The following is a 16,498-nucleotide window of genomic DNA, read 5'->3' as shown; positions in this document are numbered from 1 at the left end:
TGCCCACCTCTCTATGCGGGCCGATGCAGTCACATTTATGGCCTTGTCGGCCAAAAGGGACGTTAGGGGTTTGTGATCTGTCTCCAGCTCAAATTTCCTGCCAAACAGGTACTGGTGCATTTTTTTTTACTGCATACACATGCTAGTGCTTACTTTTCTACCATCCCGTAGCCCCTTTCTGCCTGGGACAGACTTCTGGAGACATAAGCTACTGGCTGTAATTGACCCTTGGCATTAATATGCTGCAACATACATCTGACTCCATAGGACGACGCGTCGCACGTTAAAACACATTTCTTAAATGGGTCATATAGCGCTAACATTGTTGGTGCACGCAATTTGTTAAGCTCCATCAAAAGCCCTTTCCTGGCTGTTCCCCCCCCCCCCCCAAACCCATTCGCGACCTTTGCGTAGGAGCACGTGTAGCAGCTCTAACAGCGTGCTCAATTTGGGAAGAAAGTTGCCAAAATAGTTCAGGAGCCCCAGGAACTAACGCAGCTCCGTCATGTTACGGAGTCTGGGTACTCTCTGGATCTCCTGTTTTGGACGCAGTAGGTCTGATCCCGTCTGCTGCTACCCTCATCCCCAGGAATTCTACCTCTGGAGCTAGGAAGACGCACTTCGCCTTTTCAGTCGCAGACCTACCCGGTCCAATCTGCGTAGCACCACCTCCAAGTTGTGGAGGTGTTCTTCAGTGTCGCAACCCGTGATGAGGATGTCTTGGAAAAACCACAGTCCTTGGAATCGACTCGAGACTTTCCATGTTTTGTTGAAAGATCGCGGTGGCCGAGCGAATCCCGAACGGACATCTGTTGTACTCAAACAATCCCTTGTGTGTCGTGATGGTGGTCAGCTTCTTTGACTCACTCGCCAGCTCCTCAGTCATGTAAGCGGAGGTCAGGTCCAATTTTGAAAAAAGTTTGCCACTGGATAGTGTCGCAAAGAGGTCCTCCGCTCTCGGTAGCGGGTATCGGTCTTGGAGTGACAGCCAATTGACGGTGGCCTTGTAATCACCACATATCCTGACTGACCCATCCGCCTTGAGCACCGGCACAATCGGGCTCGCCCAGTCACTGAATTCGACTGGCTAGATGATGCCTTCCCTCAGCAGGCGGTCCAATTTGCCTTCTATCTTTTCCTGCATCACGTATGGCACTGCTCTGGCCTTGTGGTGTACTGGCCTGGCGTCCGGGTTTATGTGAATCACTACCTTGGTCCCCATGAAAGTGCCAATGCTGGGTTGGAATAGTGAGTCAAATTTGTCCAGGACCTGTGAGCATGATATTCGCTCCACAGAAGAAATTGCATTGACATCGCCCCATTTCCAGTTCATGACAGCAAGCCAACTCCTCCGCAGCAGTGCGGGACCGTACCCCGGGACACTCCAGAGTGGCAACCTGTTCTCCGAATCTTTGGGTCACGACTACCGTGGTGCTGCCTAGCACCGGAATGATCTCCTTTGTATATGTCCGTAGCTGTGCATCAATCGGCAATAATTTTGGCTTCCTGGCCTTGGACGCCCACAACTTGTCAAACTGTTTGATACTCATCAGGGACTGGCTGGCCCCTGTGTCTAGCTCCATTGATACTGGGATGCCATTGAGAAGCACTTTCATCATTATCGGTGGCATCCTGGTGTATGAACTGTATGTGATCCACATGAACTCGCTGAACTTCAGCTTCCAGCGATTTCCCCTAGTGTCCATTTGGCCTTGGGGCTTACATCGAGCCCATCCTCCTCGTACATCAACCTGGCTGCAGGCTTCCTGCACATACACACCAAGTAACTGCTGACTTTGCAATTTCTGCAGGTATATTGCTGATACCTGCAAGCTCTGGCTGTGTTTTTGCCTCCACACCTCCAACATGAGCCGTTGTTGGAAACAAAAGGCCCATTACCTGACTGCTGTCTCTGACTGCTGTCTCTGACTGCTGTCTCTGACTGCTGTCTCTGACTGCTGTCTCTGACTGCTGTCTCTGACTGCTGTCTCTGACTGCTGTCTTTGACTGCTGTCTCTGACTGCTGTCTTTGACTGCTGTCTCTGACTGCTGTCTCTTGACTGCTTGCTGTCTCTGACTGCTGTCTCTTGACTGCTTGCTGTCTCTGACTGCTGTCTCTTGACTGCTTGCTGTCTCTGACTCTCTGACTGCTGTCTGCTGCATTGTCCATTGCGATGGCATGAATTGCCGTTCAGCTAGCCATTGTCTCTGTTGAATTCCCCCTTTGGGTTCGACTACATGCTCGGGCATGTCCGATTGCCCCTGTCTGCCTGGAGAACTCTGCCATATTAACAATGTTGACTCCCTGTCCATTTGCTGCATTTAAACCAAGATTTTTGTCAAACATCATTTTGGTCTCTTCCCCCCCGATATAAATGTCTGGGCCATCAAAGATGCTGTTTCCAGGGTCAAGTCTTTGGTTTCAATCAGTTTCCTGAAAACACCAGCATGCCTGATGCCCTCAATAAAAAAAAAAAAGTCTTGCAGCATCTCTGCTCTGCATGCATCTGGGCACTTACATAGGCTTGCCAGTCGCCAGAGGTCTGCCACGAAGTCTGGAACGCTTTGCCCTTGCTGTTGGTGCATGTAAAACCAGTGTCTCGCCATGTGCATGCTGCTCGCCAGTTTACGGTGTTTCCCGATCAACTTATTGAGCTCTTCAAAAGTCTTGTCCGCTGGCTTCTCTGGTGCTAGAAGTTCCTCCATCAGGGAGTAGGTCCTGGATCCACAAACCATCAGATGAGCCCTGTGTTTGTCGGCCAAATCCTGTCCCAGCCATTCCTTAATGACACAACTTTGCTGTAGTCTCGATTAAAATCGTCCCCAACACAGTATCTCTCGTCTGTGCTGCTAGTGGCCATGCTTGCGTGGTTTAAATCCCAGTTTCTTGTTGCCAATATGATGTCCTTACTATACAGTACAAATGCACACGAGGCCCATACTAGAGAGAAGGTCACTCTGACCAGCAACCTTTATTCCAGCACTGAAGTGGAGAAGATGGGTGGAGCTTCCCCTTTTATACCTGAAAGTCCAGGTTAGGAGTGTCTCCCACAAGTTCACCACCTAGTGGTCAGTGTTCAGTGTACAACTTGGGTCAGTTTATACATGGATTACAATGACCGTTGAATACATGACACATTTAATCCTAGTACTTTAACCACATCCAGATGTGTATGTCCAACTTCTGTTCAATGCCATATATATATTATCCAATTCTTTAACTTCATTCTTTAGCCTGCCTTCCTTGCATTAATTATGAAGTTGGTGTGATGGCAATGTTTATATTGCTTGTACTTGATGCTAACTGAGCTGTTCCTCAGGGAATTTTCACTCTTTGGAAATGTAACTCATCTTCCATGTCTGTTTTTGGAGCGTTTAAAAACACTTCAAACCAGTGTCTACCAAGTGTTGTACCGACTTGTGTACATTTTGGCTCACACTCTGATGCTCCCCAGAGGTGGAAAATACTTTGAACCAGGATACTGTTGCCTCAAATTTATCTTGGCAATTGTACTTGGCTGGAAAGAAACCCTAAGTCAGTTGGTCCCTCAATATAATTTACCTGACATTCAAAGAGCTATTGGCATCTAATTGATTTCAAAAGTATGAGCAATTGTATCTTGTAGCATTAGACATATTCACATATTCACAGTAACTAACTCATTATTACATGATATTGCTTCTGTCTTTATAAAATATCATATCCCTTGGACTTGATGTGAGTAGTGCTGTGAACCATCTACTTGTATATCTTGTCTATCGTATGTCTGCCACACTTTGGATGTGGGTGTCGCCATCATTTATTGCCCATCACTAGGTAATGTCTTCACTGCAATCCATGTGAAGGTTCTCCCATAATGCTGTTGGGTAGGGAGTTTGAGAACTTTTCATCTATGAAGGAGCAGCAATACATATCCAAGTCAGGATGGTGTGACCTTGAGGTGGTGGTCCCATGCACTTGCTGCCTTTGTTCTTGTTGGTGGTGGTGGTTTGGGAGATGCTGCCAGAAAAGCCTTGGTGTGTTGCTGCAGTGTCTCCTCAGTGTGCCCTCTAGCTATGATATGCTGGTTATGGATGTTTGGCACCTCAAGTGGCCTAATCAATCAGACCCCTTCTTGCAGCTGTACCCACCCAGGCAAGTGAGAAGTATTCCATCTCACTCTGGACTTGTGCCTTGTAGGTGCTAGAGAGGCTTTGGGGTGTGAGTGACCCACTTGTGGCAGAATGCCCAGACTCTGACCAGCTCCAATAGTCACAGCATTTGAGGCTAGTCCAATTGAATTTTATAGTTAAGTGACCCCAAAGATGGTGGTGATGAGGGGAGATCGCTGTGTGGCAGTTGTTGCTGACCACAATCAACCCCAGGCTGGCTGATGTCCAGGTCTTGCTGCATGGAGACATGAACTGCATTGTTTGAGGAATTGTGAATGCACACTGTTCAGTTCCAATCATCAGCAAACAGCCCTACTTCTGACCTTATGATGGATGGAGGGAGGGACACTGGTGAAGCAGTTGAAGCCAGTTAGCACACAGCGCTGAGAAATTCCTGCAGCGATGTCCTGGGCCGGAGATGATTGGCCTTCACCAGGGCTGTAGCCGAGTGGTCCTGGTGGAACCTGAACTGGGAATCGGTGAGCAGGTCGTTAATGAATGTGATGTTGATAGCACTGTTGACTACTTCCTCAGTCCTTCTGCTGTGTGGGAGTAGACACTGCAGCCCAGCAATTGGACAGGAGGATTTGTCCTCCTTTCTGAATAGAACAACTCCCCAAGCAATTTTCCAGATTGTCAGGTAGATGCCACCGATGTAGGTTGGATACCTCTGCGCTTGGGTTCTGGAGCTCAGGTCGTCATTACAGCAGGGATGTTGATGCTCGTAGCTGTTGCTGTTTCCAATGGACTCTGCTGTTCCTTGATGTCACAAGCAGTGAATTGAATAAACTGGCATCTGTGATACTGGGAACCTTGGCCTCAAGTTCATCCATGTGGTACTTTTGGCTTAAGATGCAAACACTTCAGCCTTGTTTTATGCACTTGTTTGCTGGGCTTTGCTTTCGTTGGGGATGTTCATGGAGCCTCTTCCTCCAGTTAGTGGCTAAATTGTCCACCACTATTCATGATTGTGGCAGGGCTGCAGAGCTTTGACCTAACCTGGTGTGGCATTGCTTAGATCTGCAGCATGCTTTCACTATTTAGCTGCAGCATGCTTTCACTATTTAGCTGCAGCATGCTTTCACTATTTAGCATGCATGTATCCCACAGTTGCTTCCACACTAAAATGAATTAAGATGACTGAGACCAATGCAGAATCTACAGTCTCAGGTGGGGCAGATGGTGGTTGGAGGGATGCATGGGTGGGTGGGGTGCTTGATTTGTCGAACACTCCATCTGCTGTTGCATGTAGTCCTGTTGCCTCCAAGTTGGTGGTTCTTTTTCTGGTGCATCTGGTGCTGCTTCCAGCATCCTCTTCAACACCTCATTGAGACCAGGTTGATCATGTGGCTTGATGATGATGGAGTTTGGGATGTGCAGTGCCATTCAGTTACAAGTTGCAGTGGGATGCAATTATGCTGCTGATGGCCCCCAGCACCTCATGGTTGTAGTCTTTGAGCTGCTGGATCTGTTCTTGATGTATCCCACTTCATGTCTTGTGGCACAACCACATTATGTCCTCGTGTGCAGATGGGCTTGGTCTGTGCAAGGACTGTGCGCTGTACTCCAACCACTGCTGTCACCAGGTTGTCCATTCAGCTATTGTACTTGAGGTGGATAACACTTTAAATTATTGACGTGACGTGGACTGAAATATACAAGCTGTTACAACTGCCTCTAATCTCCGTTGATATGTAGCTGCAGTTATCTAGATTTGCCTATTTCGAGCAGTGACTGGTTAGCAGTTAAACCGAATTGTACTTCAGACCTGAGGCTACCTGTGAGCAACATCACCAATTCTGCCAGCATATTTTTTTCCATCTAGTAAGTGTTTTGTATGGTACTTGGATACAAAGTTTTTTAATTGAAATCAGCCATTTTAATGGGTGCTTGCAGTTTAAAAGATAATTTCCAATCTACAAAGTTCCCTTGCCAAACAATATTTAAACTGTTTAATTTTTAGACTGGCCTGAGAATAGAGATCCACTGTAGCAGAATATAAGCAAATATTTGTACAGTACCATATATACTGCACCTTGGGATGTTTTACTGCTAAAGGCATTCTACAAATCTAGGTTCTTAGACACCAGCAGATCACGTGCTGTTTTATAAGTGTGTGAACTTTACATGTGGTTTTAACCATCACATTTGTTTAATGCAAATTTCTGTCTTGAATAAGGGGCAAAAGTATAAAGGGATAAATTTACTGTTTGGAATGTAAAGAACAAAATACAGGGGTCATAATGTCGTCTGCAGCCTTTTTAATTGGTCTTCCTACAAAATTAAGCCATACTTAGATGGAGGCCATTTGGCCCGTTGAGCCTGTGCCAGCTCTCCAAGAGCACCTCTGCTAGTCCCACTTCCCTGCCCTTTCCCTGTGTCCTTGCAATTTGTTTCCTTCAGCTACTTGACCAATTTCTTTTTGAAAGCCACAATTGAATTTGCCTCCACCAACCTTCAGGCAGTGAATTCCAGATCCTAACTACTCGGTGTGTATAAAAAAAAATAGATTTTCCTCATGTTGCCTTTAATCTTTGGTTTTGCTTTTTTTAAAAAAATTATGTCTGACCTGCAGCCTGAATGATTAAACAAACTTCCCTGTTTCCTTGTAGAAATTAGATTGTATTTTTCTAAAAGGGACATAGCTCACCTTAGAACAGGTGCATGGGAATAATCCAGTTTCCTTTGAGCAATGTTGCAGAAGATCTGGTGTATTATAAAAAGGGTATGTGCATTTACTGTCCATGTCACACTTTGTTGGAATTACAGGAATCTTTTTTGACTCGTGTGCAGCTTTCTTCCTACAATCTTGAAAGAAAGCAAGTCACTTGGAATGTAGATATTCTCCCAACAATTTAAAAACCTCCCAGAATGAACTCTACAATCGCTTTCTTATTTTTTTTTAAAAGCAGATATTTCATCCAGGGTTGTAACTTGCAGCCAGAGGTTAACCTCCATCTCTGCATTCTTACAAACAATTATACTCTGACCCGAAGCTGTTCAGTTAACTATTAGATTCTATGACCAGGCTTGCTATTTGCTTGCTTCCTTTTATCAGTCTAAATTTTGTGATGGTCTGTGCAGAAATTCCTGATTGGCCTTGGAATAAATAGACTTTTGCTCCGAGTAACTTTATAAAAAAAAAAAAAAAAATTGTGCTCTACAACACTCCATCCTTGTGAAGAAAATCTGAACTTAACTGTTGCATTTCAGTTTTATTCAGTAGAACATTGAAGTATTGAGTAAATATTTTGGCTGAACAGTTGCACATCTCAAACACAAAAACTGCATGCATTGATGCCTGTTCAAGACAGAATTTAAATACCCAAGGCATATCATTTTGCCAAGCAATTAGTTATAAGACAAAAGTCCCATTTTTTTTCCACAGTCTTGGTCAGGCCATATTTAGAATATGGTGTTCCAAGGTTGAGAGCCACTTGATTGCCTATGTTAAGGATCCTCTGGTACCATGCAAGGCTAAAAGCTTGGCTCTTTAAGTGTAGACTCCAAGGAGACTTAATTGAGCTCTTTAAAATAATGAACTGATTAGAATGTCCAAGTGGTTCGGCTTTTTGAGCTAGATAGGTCAAGCGTGCACAGTGGCCACAAATATAAGCTATGCAACCATAGAAGAACAGCGTGCCGTTAACTTAGCAAAATGTCCCAAGGTGCTTCACAGGAGCATAATCAGATAAGTGACACGAAGGAGTCATTAGGACAAGTGACCAAAAGCTTGGACCAAGAGGTAGGCTTTAAGGAGTGGAGAGACTTAGGGAGGGAATTCCTGAGCTTGGAGCCTAGACTGCTGAAGGCATGACTGCCAATTGTGGGGCAAGCAAAGTCTGTATAGAAGAGATTTAAAGGAGCTCGTAGGGTAGCTGGAGAGTGGGCACAACCTTAAAATTAGAGCTAGGCTGTTCAGGGGTGATGCCAGGAAGAAGCAGCACTTCTTTCCACAAAGGGTAGTGGAAATCTGGAACTCTGTCTCACCATCTGCCAAAAAAAAACTGTTGGCTCTTGTCAACTGAAAATATCAAAACTGAGTGGATTTTTGTTAGGCAATGGTAGAGGGTTATGGTACCAAAGCAGGTAAATGGAGTTGAGATACAGCTCAGCCAAGATCTAATTGAATGGCGAAACAGGATCGGGGACTGAATGGCGGCCACCTGTTCCTATGTTCCTATATTCCAGTATAGGACATGCTCGATGGTCCAGCTGGACTTTAGCTGCCTTGTTTTTGGTATGTTCCTATTTGCTCCTCCAGTGCAAAGCTGCTAATGGATTGCACAGTATTCTCTTGCCTTGTGAATTGCAAAATTGTTGGACAGTATGAACAATAGGCCTCTTGGAACCCTGAATAAATGATGCAAGTATTGCTTGTCTTTCAAATCTGGCTCTTGATCAACTTGCTTCCACTATTGCTTCTTGTAACCATAATGGTTTTTTAAAAAAAAAATGAATTGCCTCTGAATCCCCTTCTAGGAAAGGGCACAATTGTCAGCATAGTTTCAAGCTATCTGCTTGGGTCCAGCATCCTGATTGGCCAGTTTAATTGGGAAGTGGATATTATAAGAAGTTGATATTTTATTTGTGTAGAACACAGCTTGTATCTTGCTGTACTTGCCTTGCTGATCAACATGCATACACAATCAGGCTATTGACATCTGGTGCAGGGGTGGGGGAGAGACTGAATTCAAGGGACAGATTTTCCCCCTCTTTTTTTTTTTTTTTCTGAACATTCTCTCGGATATGATGGCCTTGCCCTTGTACATGGCTTATTGTGGGCAGTAACTAGCCCTGATTCTCCCAGGTGGAATAATCCCTTCCTGCGATAGAAGAATTCTATAATTAAATTTATATAGAAAGTTTGGATTAAAATTTGTTGCAGGAGTTCTTTCTACTGTTTTGGTATCTGCTTAGCCAGTGATCCTACTCCGGTCAATCATCTCAACTACCAACTCGCCATTTTAAAATGTTGCATTTCATAAATCCTTCCTGTTGATTCCAGTGCGCTTATAAGCCACTCTAGCATTAGTCTAAAATCAACCTGATTTCTAGATTGGTGCTGATTGTGACCAGAAAATCTGTTCAGTTGGTGGTCAGTACCAAGAATGCATTGGTTCAGGCAGAGGTGGCAGTGCCCTCATTGCTATACTGATGCCAATTTTGGCACTGTCCAAAGATAGTTGCCTTGACTCCAACCCCCAGTGTGCATTTAATTCCAGTGCAAAAATGTTCTCCCTCTTCCCTCTCTACTCCCTTCCCCTTTATCATTAATTTTTGAAAGCTTAATGTGCTACATATGGTAGTTAAGTTTGTCTTGGTTGCAGACTCCAAATGGAGTCTTTTCATAATGGTTCAAGCGCTGCGCATGGGGTAATGTTTCAGTTGCTGAGGGGCAATGATTATTTTGAAAATCTGTTGATTGATTCCTGTGCCCCAGTATGATGCTGACATCCTTCTGAATAATAGTGATCTTTACATCACATGCTGCAGCATCTGAGAATGACAGAAAATAAATTCTGCCAATATAGTGACTGCTTCCCACCCACTGTAGGGATGATAAATTTCTTCCACAAAGAAACTGTGGCTCCTTACACACCTTGATCTCTATTTTCATGAGTTTTGTAATGGGAGAAACCTGTATCTGTAGTCATTTGAGCAAACATTTTTATAGGCCCTGCTTGTGGGAGTTCCAAGTAAATACAGCCTCTAAAAGCATTGGTTCTATTTTGGATCTACTTGGGATCAGTGGTGTCAGCCACTCCTGTGAAACTTTTAGCACCTTTATGGAATTTGACTCCCACTGCCTTGTATCTACTGCAGTTGGATCCCTCTTCCAGCACCCTCTGGACCTGACTGGTGCTGGAAGAGACTTTTCCAAACCACAGGAGGTCACATCCAAAGCTGGTTTGCATGGATGTGTAAGTGACTGTCTGAAATGCACGCATCGCCCAGTCATGGGCAAATTAGCAGCGGGTAGCTCACTGCAAAAGCAACAATCACTTTACCTTGCTAGTACGTCAGCTTGTAATTGCAGCCCTATCGACAGCGCGTGCCGACTCTGTGTGTGTTGGAGGCTAGTTCTGGAGTACAATCTTCAGCACGGCAGCTGGGATATTTTGGCATGCTCTTCTGCACTCATTGAACCAGGGTTGGTCCTCTAGCCTGATGAGTAAGGGATATGCTGGACCATAAGGTTACAAATTGTGCTGGAATACAATTCTGATGCTGGCCCAGAGTACCTCCCATGGATGCCCAGTTTTGAGCTGCTAGATCTGTTCTGAATCCATCCCATTGAGCACGGTGGTGTCACACAACACGATGAAGGTGTCTTCTATGAAAGTGGGACTTCATCTCCAAGGACTGTGGTGGTCACTGCTACCAATGTAGTCCTGGACAGATGCATCTGCGACAAGTAGATTAGTGAGGACGCGGTCGAGTAGGTTTTCTCTCCTGTCTAACTTTAACTTGAACAATGAGCATAACCATATAATTAGCTTCAACCAGCTTACTGAAACCTTATCTATACATTTCATTAAGACATGTCCCCTGTCGCCAGTTTTTCTTTCGCCAGTGACTCTTGAGTTTTTCTTAACTTAAGTCTCGACCTGTCGAGTAAGGTATTTATATCCAAAACCACATGGTGTACTCTAAGTGCCTTTGCCATTGGATATTGTTTTGACACACTAAGCTAATGACTCTCAATGTACTCTTGTACATATTTACTTCAGCCTCTCCATATATTCTCCACTTGTATTAAAATCCATCCGCCATATCTTGGTCTGTCTACAGATCTGGTCCAAGACTCTGAAGCTAACCCATCTATGTAGTTATTTGCTGCCATTTTTATCAGTAAATTTAATGCCATTAGACACCCTGTTCCATAGAACTCTGGAATGTGACTAGTTAATGCTTGCCATTCATTAACTGCCTTCGTCTTCTATTGCTAGGCTGATTGTCGGTTCATCGAGACAATTTTCTATCTGTAATACACCAGCATTTGACTAGTCACACAAGGTACTTTGTCAAATGTTTGAAAATCCAAAAATGTGATCTACTTGATTACACTCCACTAGATCAGTTACATCACAATCCCAATAGATTTGGGGAGACAATCCCCCCCCCCCCCCCATTCCTGGAGTGTGAATGTAGCCCACAAGAAGGTGGTGAGCCACTGCCTTGAAACGCTGCAGTCGGCATGGTTGAGATGCTCCTAGAAAGCTATTTGGTAGGGAGACTCAGGATTTTGATGCATTGATGAAGGAATGGCTATTATATGCCCAAGTTGTGAGGATGCGTGAGGTGATGTTACAATGTCCTTGGCTTGCCCATTGTAAAACCATGCTAACCGTTGATTTTTGTGCTCTTTAGATATTCACTTCTAGCATCTGAGTGCTCTCAAATATTTCCCCTGCAATGAAGGTTTAGCTAACCAGCCTGTAATTACCAACTTTGTGCCATACTACTTTCATCATCATAGGCAGTCCCTTGGAATCAAGGAAAACTTGCTTCCACTCCTGAAGTGAGCTCTTTGGCTGAACAGTCCAATATGAGAACCACAGTCGCAGGTGGGACAGATAGTCGTTGAGGGGAAAGGAGGGTGGGACTGGTTTGCCGCACGCTCTTTCCACTGCCTGCGCTTGATTTCTGCATGCTCTCGGCATTGAGACTCTAGGTACTCAGCGCCCTCCCTGATGCACTTCCTCCACTTAGGGCAGTCTTTGGCCAGGGACTCCCAGGTGTCGGTGGGGATGTCGCACTTTATCAGGGAGGCTTTGAGGGTGTCCTTGTAACGTTTCCGCTACCCACCTTTGGCACGTTTATGCGGAGCTCCTTCCTATCAGAGCACTTGCTTTGGGAGTCTCGTGTCTGGCATGCAAACTGGCCTGCCCAGCGGAGCTGATTGAGTGTGGTCACTATCAATACTGGGGATTTTGGCCTGGTCGAGGACGCTAATGTTGGTGCGCCTGTTCTCTGATTTGTAGGATCTTGTGGAGACATCATTAGTGGTATTTCTCCAGCAACTTAAGGTGTCTACTGTACATGGTCCATGTCTCAGCCATATAGGAGGGCGGGCATTACTACAGACCATGAGCTTGATGGCAGTTTTGAAGGCCTGGTCTTCAAACCCACGTTTCCTCATACTACTTTATTCAAATAATGGAACTACATTTGCAACCCCCCTCAGATCGCTGCTAATATTCCTGTATTTAGCCATGTGAGAATTTTTCACTTGGAAGGCAAAGTTCAGTTATCTATTAGTGGAAATCATGGCTGTCTGCAGTTAACTCTAGAATTCCACTTCAGATTGCAACCTGCTGATTTTGAGCACTAAGATTTCAGGAAAGCATATGGAATCCTATGCCAGCTTTAGGAAATGAAGGTTATTAGACTGTAGCCCATTAAGGTTCTACAAGGAATGAGTCCGCATGTTGCTATTTCTGGCTACGTGTGATTTCTGAAATATGGAAAGTGATCTTTTGTCACTCGGGTATGCACTGCAGTAATAAAACATTTTGTTAGTAACTACTTTTGATCAGCAACTGGAGCGTTCACTTCAGGACATCTACAAGGTAGCAACCTGGAGCATTGAAGACTTTGATTCCTGGGAAAGGCAACTGCAGATCTACATTTTTGCAGATTTAGTTCCAGCCTGTTCTCTATGGGAACAGTCCCTATTTACTATTGGAAAAAGATCATTGGCTCTTCTGTTGCTATATTTTTTTTTCTTCTACAAAATGGAGTATTTCAACAAAAGTGCCTCAGCTCTTTCCACTTGAAGCAGTCTTAAGTTGTCCAAATGCTGGGGAGCTCCAAGTTGGCCTGAAGGCACAAGTTTTCATGTTTGCTGCTTTTGGTGAGACACTAGTTGAATAACACTGCATTTATATAGTGCCTTTAACATAGTAAAACATCCCAAGGTGCTTCACTGGTGTAAATCAGAACATTTGACAGAGCCACAAGATACTGTGTGAGGAAGGTTTTAAGTGACTTAAAGGAGGCAAGGTTTAGAGAGAATTTGAGCTTTGGGTCTATAAATGAGGAAGAATGCTAATGGACATCCTCAGCTTAGTTGACATTTTTTAATTTTCCTTTCTTTCCTTTGACTGACTTCCAGCTGCTATGTTGCCCTGTTTTGCTGCTGCTTTTGGTCAAGCTTTAAAGTTTTGTACACATGATGGAAGATGAATTTATTTCAGAAATTCCAAGTATTTCCCCCTTATCTCCATCTTTCCCTGTCTCCCCTTGGAACCAGTGGAATTTTAATATTCCATTGGTGTGCAGAGATTGAACAAGCCAAAAGAATATCCACTAAACATTTTAAATTTTTATCAATGCATGAGGTTCAATGTAAAGTTCATCTGGTGAAGTTTGTCATCTTGGTCACTGGCTTAAAATGGAGTAGTTTTTAATGGGCAATCCTGCAACTCTGTTTTGGGTTTATTTCCTGCTTCCCTCTTCCAGGTTGAGGTCATCAAGATAGAGACTTGCTACTTGCCTTTGGCAAATTGCCTTTGCATGGCATGACTCTAGTTTTGCTGGGCTGGATGGGAACTTGTAAAATTGCCTTTCTGGGCTGATGCAATTGAAATATTTCAGGCAAGGGTTCAAACTCTCCCTAACCCTAAATTCATGAGCCTGATCACTGTTAGAAGTTACATGGCTGCCACTTGAGATGCATATTCTTTAAAGTTAATTTTTAAGTTGGGGTACTTAATAGAATTTTCACAATCAAGTATTAAGTTAGTTTAGTAAAGGAAAAGTGAAATGTTTACCAATATGTGACTTTTCTGATCAACTGAAGTTAGTGTGAACTGCTTGAAACTAGCTTGGTGTTAAATTAGGTGCAGGGCCATATCGGTACATATTAATGTGATCATTTTACAGCTTTGCATGATTTGGGCAGTATTAAATGTAAATGTGCTGCATGCTTTGTAATTATGTTAGAATTTAGTTGGTTGGGAGGGGGTTAGAATGAAACTTTGAAATGAGCAGCACCGATTGTACTAAATGTCATTGTCTAGTCAATTGTGATTTTCTGTTTTAAATTAAAACTTGCCAGAGTAAACATTCCTGCAGGAACATTTTTCAGAAGACATTGTTCATCACTGAGCTTAGTGGCTGCTCTTGTGCATAATGTGCAAACCTTTAAAATGTTTTCCTTTTTTTTTTCTTTCAGTCTTGGTCATTGCAATGGGAAAAGAAGGGGTCCACGGAGGAGTGTTGAATAGCAAGGCATTCACAATGGCAAAATACTTGAAAGAATCTGGGTTCTAGTCAGCCAGGATTGCTATTCAGTAGTTTAAAAAAAAAAAAATTGCTATTAAAGTTTCCTTTTAGCAGTCACCTACTCTTTCACATTGAAGTTACGGAAAGTTTAATAGCAATGGAGTGTTATGGGGGTATGAACCCATGTCTCCTTTGTTTCCCTGTAATGGTGGGGAAAGTTTAAATTTTCATTTTCTTTATGTACTCCAGCATTGGTTGTAGTCATGGGAAAGGGAGGTGTCCATGGAGGGGTACTCAACAAGAAAGCATTTACCATGGCTACATACCTGAGGAATTCTGGATACGAAGCCTCTCCCCGTCCACCTAGCAACTCACTCACCCTCACCGCCCAGTCGCATTGGCCATGCTACCAGACTGTAGCTGGTAGATTTTTTTTTAATTATCCATTTCTGCTATTGATTTTTTCTTAGCCCCTTTACCACTTAATTGTAATAACATTGTAGGTGTAATGGAAAGTAAATCCCATGTTTTGGCACCATTAGCACAATAACTAAATGGTGATATGCATGTTATTACTTTTGATATTGTTGCAAAAAAATTGGGCTGACTTGCTAAGCCTGGGCATTGCTTTGTTTTAGCATTTAGAAAGTTTATTGGCATCCAAAAATCACCAAACCAGGTTCTGATTATTCTTTCCCTCCCTTCCTCTTCCCCATTGAAGTACTTATTAAAAAAATTAAAAGGTGCTGGTAGTACAATCTCAAATTTAAGTGTTGCTGTGTCAGCTCTTTGAGCAGTTGCATAGCTCATTAGGTCTTCCTTTTTGTTTGAACATGTTGGGAGGGATGTATACTCTGCTTGCCATAATATTCCTGACTTCGTTTACACTTTCCTTGTAACTTCATTGCCCATTCTCATTGCTAAAGCACTGGATTTTCCCTTAGTTTCAATATCTGTTTACATCTCCTGTGTTGGACAACCTTGCAGCAGTTTTGTAGGTGTACTCTTTAATATGAACTTATTTTAACACTAGTATTAAACCTTAATTGTGTACTTGCAGAACTGCTTTTGGGATGTGTAAATGATTTTCTTTTCCCTCCCCTTCCCTGCCGCCCCCCCATCCCCCGGGGTCATGTCACAATCCTAACTTTGATCAATTCAATCTCCAGGGACATTCCATCTTTGCAATAGCTCAGGCACTTAAATGTTGTTTTGCCAGCTCCTTTTGATCTAAGTTTAACTTTTTAAATAAAGGTTGCCATTTTGGACAATAGATATCCCAACATAACCATCTGGAGTGTGTCCAGTTTCGAGTGCTTCATAGGACCAATTAAGTTGCAGCTTGGGGATTTCCAAGAGGACCGACTGCTGTAAAATGCCATTGTAAAGGATTACTGCTACCCTGCAATACTGTATCGGCAATTTAGGTGAAGATATTAAAATTTGTCCATGAGAATGTTGATTGAAGGTTAAGTGCTTTTGTTAGTATCTGATGTGGGCTGGCAGTCTCCTAATCTAGAAATCAAACTGTTCAAAATCTTTTAAATCAAGGGAATTGATGCATTAGACCTGGTAAGCCCATGCTGCAGAAGGAAACTATGGAAGAATTGCCTTGTGCTCCTAGTTGTTTGGAAATCTGTGGAAATGTCTGTTTTGAGCACGGTACTAACTTGTGTTCAGTTCAAACAAAATTACAAAAGTTTTGTATTCACAAATGAATAAAATGGGAGATGGTATTGGTTGGAATAATCACACTTGGCTGTCTTGTGAAATTATTTTGCAAATATTTGTGTATCCTGTGCCATACTGCATAGAGATTTGATCTGTTGCTGTTGTAAGATGGATTTTAACTGCCGCTGCAAGGCTCAGTTGAACGGCACTTCCTTAGGGGCGTTATTCTAGCATACTCAATGTTCAGGCCTTGTGAAATATGTACAGATTTAAAATTCTTGTTGCTGACTTGTCCATTTTCTTTCCCTGCACTTTTGTTACATCTGGGATACAGTCTAACTCATCTGATTTAATATGCATTTACGAAATGCCATAATTGTTCAACCACCTTGTTTACAGACAGATGAAATAAATTTATTCCAACCAGATGTTGGCTGTTTGT

The 16,498-nt window shown here is 43.3% G+C and overlaps 1 protein-coding gene across 2 annotated transcripts in view; it reads left to right on the top strand.

The window, feature by feature from the left end:
• LOC139265998 (profilin-2-like) overlaps positions 1-16,139 on the top strand; it is a 37,586-nt gene extending 21,447 nt beyond the window's left edge. Inside the window, exon 3 of one of the 2 annotated variants that reach the window (XM_070883723.1) lies at positions 14,635-16,139. In XM_070883723.1, coding sequence (XP_070739824.1) covers positions 14,635-14,855 — 221 coding nt within the window. In that variant the 3' untranslated portion in view covers positions 14,856-16,139. Of the gene's footprint in view, positions 1-14,335 lie in introns of both variants that reach the window. The other variant, XM_070883722.1, reaches the window with a different exon arrangement.
• The last annotated feature ends 359 nt before the right edge of the window (positions 16,140-16,498 follow it).

Source organism: Pristiophorus japonicus, chromosome 6 (assembly GCF_044704955.1).
Source record: "Pristiophorus japonicus isolate sPriJap1 chromosome 6, sPriJap1.hap1, whole genome shotgun sequence".
Taxonomy (NCBI): Eukaryota; Metazoa; Chordata; class Chondrichthyes; family Pristiophoridae; genus Pristiophorus; species Pristiophorus japonicus.
Note: the sequence above shows the minus strand (reverse complement) of the source record. Positions and strands in the feature narration are given on the sequence as shown.